This window comes from Spermophilus citellus (assembly GCF_964194105.1).
Source record: "Spermophilus citellus genome assembly, chromosome: 1".
Lineage (NCBI taxonomy): Eukaryota > Metazoa > Chordata > Mammalia > Rodentia > Sciuridae > Spermophilus > Spermophilus citellus.
Window position 1 is genome coordinate 244,171,839 of NC_138182.1, and position 6,844 is coordinate 244,178,682.

General features: G+C 35.0%; 1 protein-coding gene across 2 annotated transcripts in view; it reads left to right on the top strand.

Annotated features, from left to right (window-relative positions):
- The window catches only part of IL6ST (interleukin 6 cytokine family signal transducer), a 45,048-nt gene extending 41,273 nt beyond the window's left edge, over window positions 1-3,775 (top strand). For both annotated transcript variants that reach the window (XM_081279699.1, XM_081279700.1), the window contains one exon: window positions 592-3,775. In XM_081279699.1, the coding sequence (XP_081135825.1) occupies window positions 592-1,332 (741 nt within the window). In that variant the 3' untranslated portion in view covers window positions 1,333-3,775. The remainder of the gene's footprint in view (window positions 1-591) is intronic.
- Window positions 3,776-6,844: the final 3,069 nt, after the last annotated feature.

Below are 6,844 nucleotides of genomic sequence, written 5' to 3' on the forward strand. Positions count from 1 at the left end.
CCTCTAATAATCCCTGAGTTTTTATATTAACAAATTAAAGATGTGTTGTATATTTTTTACCTTTTATAAAACCTTACGAAGTTGTTTTGTTTTCTTTGTACTAGGAATTGAACCCAGGGATGCTTTACCACTGAGACACATTCCCCAGTCCCCCCACACACTATTTTTTTTTTTAAAGATAGTCTCTCTCTACATTGCTGAGGCTGGCTTTGAACTTGAGACCCTCTATCTTCTTCCTGGATCACTGGGACTATAGGCATGCACTATCATATCCAGCCTGATTTTTCTTATTTCCTAGTTTTGTTTTGTTTTTTTAAATCCATTTAATCCTAGGCTGCCTGCTCTAAGCACAAAATACTAAATGTTATTTTTAGACAGTTAGCTATCAAAATTTAACACCAACAGTATTGATTTAGAAATACTAAGAAACTTATTCATTAGCTCATTTTACATAACATTATCTGCAATTTGGATAGTTGACAGTCATTTAGTGACATTAATTCCACACCAATGAAAGTTATTGAGAAGTTTCAGAGATGTATTAACTGAGTGTTATGGCAAAAGTAATAATCCACTTTTTCTCTTTACTAGCACAATTTTAATTCAAAAGATCAAATGTATTCAGATGGAAATTTCACTGATGTAAGTGTTGTGGAAATAGAAGCAAATGATAAAAAGCCTTTTCCAGAAGATCTGAAATCACTGGACCTGTTCAAGAAGGAAAAAATTAGTACTGAAGGACACAGTAGTGGTATTGGGGGGTCTTCATGCATGTCATCTTCTAGGCCAAGCATTTCTAGCAGTGATGAAAATGAATCTACACAAAACACTTCAAGCACTGTGCAGTATTCTACTGTCGTGCATAGTGGCTACAGACACCAGGTTCCATCTGTCCAGGTCTTTTCAAGATCTGAGTCTACCCAGCCCTTGTTAGAGTCAGAGGAGCGACCAGAAGATCTGCAGTTGGTAGATAATGTAGACAGCGGTGATGGCATTTTGCCCAGGCAACAGTATTTCAAACAAAACTGCAACCAACCTGAAACCAGTCCAGATATTTCACATTTTGAAAGGTCAAAGCAAGTTTCATCAGGCAACGAGGAAGATTTTATGAGACTTAAACAGCAGCAGATTTCTAATCATAATTCACAGTCCTCTGGATCTGGCCAAATGAAAATGTTTCAGGAAGTTTCTGTAGCAGATGCTTTTGGCCCAGGGACTGAGGGACAAGTAGAGAGATTTGAAACAGTTGGGATTGAGGCTGCAATTGATGAAGGGATGCCTAAAAGTTACCTACCACAGACTGTAAGACAAGGTGGCTACATGCCTCAGTAAAAGACTAGTTCCTTCAACTTCAACACCTATGAAATAAAGCTAAAAATATTTTGTCTGTGACTTCAGATACAAAACAATCTTCACTCCCTGAAGATGATCATTTGCCCTGAAGGACAAAAATCTCACCTGGACTGTTTTCATTCCAGAACAACTGGGATTTTACTTTAAGCACTACAGAAACAGACTTTATCCTCTGAATAGCTGAATGACTTTGTGCTCTTTTACAATGTTTGCACTGAAGAAAAACAGAAAGCTTATCTGAACTTTATGGAATTAAACTTTGTGTTTTACTTTACATAGAAAATAGTATTTACATAATGAGCAGCAATCGAATAGTCATACTGATTTTGATGAGAATAATCATCAAAAACAAGTGGTTTAGGGATAGTTAATGTACAAAAAGAGGAGCAAGATCTAGATCCTTTACTTCATCTGACATCATAATTTAAAAAGAGGTCCATAGGGCATGACTATCTGAGCCCATCTTTTGAGGTCTCACAAAAGAAATGGTGGGGGTATTCATTTATAGGACACAGAATATACTTCAGTTCCCTTATGTAGGTAATGATGCTGTCAAATGTTACTAGAAAAAAGGAACTCCAGAGCTCTAACTTGGCAGATTAAAAATATTTTTAATATTATATAATCAAGATCTTACTAAATTTAAAAAATTACTAACATCCTCTTTTAAGATCCATTTCACAAATTAAGCAGAGGGCCCTTATAAGAGCTAGGAATAAACATCACAAACTGTCTCAAGAATCTTAAAAATTGTTTGTCATTTTTAAGACAAATTAACATTTTATATATATATGTGTAAACATCATTGACCCTTGTTAAAACTTCACAGAATTTGGTTAATTCAAAGCACTTTGTACAATGTCTGCAGCTTAAAATGTATTTTTACTGAATATGCCTTGTTTTTAAGTATACCAAGCTTTAAATTTTTCTAATAAGTGTTTGAAGAAAACTAAGAGGGCAGTATTCATCAGAACAAAAACAGAACCCTAAAAACGTACATATTGATTATAGTATGAGAGGTATTTTTTTGTTTTGTTTTGCATGGGTAGGGATCAGTTTTTGTTTTCTGTGTTGCCTGGGCTGGCCTCAAACTTCTGAGCTCAAATGATCCTGCCCAGCCACCCCAGTAGCTGGGACACAGGCATGTGCCATGCACCTGCCAAGAATAGTATTTTAATATCTGCCTGTTCTGAGGTAGAGTGGAACTTATTTCTACATTGTGATATAGAAATATTTTAAACCTCTCCCAATTCTGTTCTTCAGGGGAGAAGCGAGCCAGGCTTCCAGGGTTTAGCTTAAAGTCACTAATTCATTTGTGCCATCCTCTGATAACCTATGCATGACCTGGAAGCAGGGGTTAAAGAATGGGGTTGAGTAAATGAGAAGAAATTGTCATGCTCTATTAGTGGTTAACTACTACCGTCAAGTGAATTCAGAGGAAAAGGGTTTTATTTTTTACTAGTAAGTTTCAGAAAACAGGCAGACTTAAAATAGTTTGTAGACGTTATTAAAGAGTAAAAGGCTAAAACATTGGTATATATTTGAATTCTTTTACTTGGAATATTGATCTATTAGGCTTCCTGCTATATTTTATCATTTGTGTTCTTGCATTTATATAATGCCTAATACTTTTCTGAGTTCTTTTACATATATGGTCTTTGTGAGAGTAGATGCTTTATTCTGATATCTAGTTTCCTACTTTGGCAAAACCAAATTGAGATTAATAAAATGATAGAATAAGTAGATGAAGAAAATAGGGCCCAGAGAGGTCAAGAAGGGACAGAGAGACCCAGATTCACACTACAAGATAACGGTGTTACCAGCATTCTAGATGGCCATCAAATGCTGTTCCAGGTCAGGACTAGATGTATCTTTTGCTATGTATATTTCTGTCAGGAAATTTGTACCTATTTTATTTTTTATTTCCTCAAATTAAGTAATGATGTTATTGTGATCATGTTTAACTCTACCCTTCCTCATAACAAATAGCAGTGTTGTGAAGAACATTGTAAACTTTGTACATTTGGGGGAGCATTTATAAAATGTGAACTCATGACCCAAGGGCATGAGAATGGAGGGTCATGGAAGAAAGGACTGCATGTAAGTAGATTTGCATGTTGAATCCCATATAGAAGATGGTCCAGTGAGTGAATGCCACAGAGCACTTTAGACATGTTACGTGGTTACATTTGTTACTGTTCAAAAATTCATTTCAGGAAAAAAAATATTGGCACACCAATAAGTAATGTACACTTTGCCCTGAAAAGAAAAGCAATCATAAAACTTGTTTTAAATACAAAATAGAGCATGTTTTAGAATAATCTTTTGATGCATGTACATTGTATTATAGGTAGGCAGAGAAATCTGGTTTATTTATGTAAAAACTAGTCTAATAAAGTTAGTGGATTTATTACTCTTTAAATTGTTAGTGTGGTTTAATGCTAGTACGCCAGAAGACAGTGTCTTTGTGGACAAAATTAATACACTGCTTCTAATGCAGTTTGCCCCTTTTAGGATTAAAAAACAAAAACCAATCTATGTTATATGTGTTGCTATTGTAATTTAACCGTCAGTTACTCGTCTTTTAAAGGATAATGCTGAATAATTATCAGAAAATTAAAACTTCAGGCTTTTTCTGTTAAAATATAAATTTTTCATCCTTTTTTTAAATATGAACACACTCAACATTTGAATAGAACCAGGGAGAAAAACGCAAAACCATTTATGTCTTCATACCTGTTCTCTACCTAGTTCATTTAACTTCAGCCTTATTCCTTGAAAAGTGATTCTACCACCTGAAGTCCACCCAGTGACCATAGCTCTTATTTTGAAATTAAAGGTTAATGAAGTTTGTATACTTATAAGATACTTATTTATTAAAGCTCATATTTAAGGTAGTTTTAGAAATAGAAATCAAATAATTTTTAAATATGTAATTTTTTGCCCATGTTAACTAGTTAAAACTATAACATATATATAAAAGTATGATGATCAGATAGAATTCCCAGAAATATTTGTCTATTATCATATGTTTAACCAAGGAAATCAAGAAGGAGAAATCTTCCTCCATTCACTTATATCCTACATCATTCTCCTTTTTTGTTTTACTCAGCTGGTTTTAAGAGCAAATTTCTAAACCACATACTTGTGTTTCAGTAAAGTTTTATTATGGTGAAATGAGTAAAATATCAAAACAATAAGCTATGTAAAACTTAATGTTATTTCAAAGAATTGGAATAGCTTTCTATTATAGGCATCACTGTTACATTGCCCAGGTAAGATTACTTTTTAATTAAAAAAAATTTTGTACTTTTATGTACATTTAGAAAACACACAGCCATAATAATGGCCAGCTATTTAGGATTAGTCTAAAACTGGGGATTATCACAGACTGCAAAGAAAAAAAGTATATACTAGCAAGCCTACAGCCTAATTCTTTAGACTGGTCCTTGGCAGCAGTTCCTTTTCAGATTGTTAATAAAGTGAATTAAAATATAAGTCAAAAAAATTTCTAAAGTCAACAATATCTTTTGGATTAGTTGATTTTTCCCATCATGTATTCTCCAAGTCTGTGCATTAGCATATGTTCTAGTATACACAGCATTAGATAAAAGGTACAGCTCAGGGTGAGCTCTTCTGTTACTTACTTGTTCCTATATTTTTAAGGGCTTTTTTCTATCAATAACTCCCTCAGACTGGTTAGTTTCATTACCCAGTTGTTGACAGATAATAATGAAAATGCACTCAAGGCCGGTGGTGATAAATATTCCCAGTCTTTATCCCTTGAATACATGCTTTGGTAACTACAGGTTTCAAATGCCGTTACATGAATACCAAAATGATGTGTCAGAAACAATTTAAAGATGGGTATTTGAGAACTGTTTGTAGTCTTTAATGTGCATTATATTAAATGATATACTTTAAATGTGCAATTTGCTAGCACAACATGCAGTGATTAGCATTAGGCGTGTGTCCTGTGTACATCCTAGCCGTGCCCTATTTCTTGTAAGTGCAATCCTTTATGTTCACATGCTGTCTCACCCCACCTCATCTGATTTCATTTGGAAGGCTCTTGTATGTATTTTTAAATTGCAGTGAATTGTGTGTGCTAATTAAAACCACAGCTGTCATTTTTATGTTGACATAACTCAAAATATTATCATAAACATTTTACTATATATCAATTCTAATCATTTAAGTAAGTTTAAGAAATAAATTCGCATTAAGTTTTTTCTGTGTGTGGTTACAACCATCTGTCCTGCATAATGCTTGAGGTAATGGCAGTTGTCAGTACTAGCATTGGTTAAATAAGGGCCTTAGTATAAACACAAATGTTTTATGAGTTTCTGTGGTTTTTTTAACTGTTCATTTGGCATCATGGCATAGGATTAAGAAGAAAAGCAATACAATATCATAGCCTTAATAATGTAGAATGGAGATGGCAGATTTCATTTACCAGATTTTCTCCATGAGTTCTGGAATCTCTTGCAGGGATGAAAGGGACCTAGCACACAGGTGCGTGCCTTCCTGTGGCCTGTGTATGCCCACACTGTACTGTGTTTCCCTCCTTGTTGGGAGACCTGAAGCAGGTTGACACACAGCGTCCCACTGCTTCTCTTGAGATCACTGAGTAAGAGTTGATGAAACTGATAGAGTCAACAAGCCCACCTGGGAAAAAAAATTGTTACTAGTGGAACTTTATGCCTTCATATTATGATTTCATCTAAAATATGCAGTGAGTAAAAAAAAAAATCCACAAACCAATGTTTTATCCCTTCAAATCTATTATCAGCATTTATAGAAATATCTTGGCTCTAGGCCATGTGTTCATTTGTTTAAAATCACATGTTTTGCTGTGTCTGTTTTTTTGTTTTGTTTGGCAGTACTGGGGAGCGAACCCAGGGAAGCCCTACCACAGAGCTACATTCCCAACCCTTGTTATTTTTTGAGACAGGTCCTAAGTTGCACAGGCTGGCCTCCAACTGACAATCCTTCTGCCTCAGCCTCCCAACTAGCTGAGGTTACATGCATGGGTCACAGCACCTGTCTCAGCCTGATGTCTTTAATGTATGTGCCTCTTGTCTGATCCTAATTTGTATAATGGATATAGGCCTTCCTGCTTCCACAAAGATTGCCTATTTTGTTTTTCTGGCTTAAAGGCCAAGAAATGATTCAGGATTACTTAACTTTCCATTTAAACTTTGTTCTTTCTAAAGTAATAGCACACATTCTTTTTTAGACTTTCAACACATAAAACATTACCTCAGTACATATGCTCTTCCATACACAGGTAAGTCCAATGCTTTGGCTAGTTAATGGGATAAACAAGAGGGTGAGAAAAGGAGCATTGAGAGAGAAAAGGAGAAAGTTTGGTGAAGCAGCAAGTCTGGAGGTAGTCGGGGCAATTGTATGTTTAGGCTGCCTCTCCACCATCCTAGAGAAACCTTAGCCAGCTTCTTCATTTCTCAACAGCTTAAAATAGTTCTGTCTC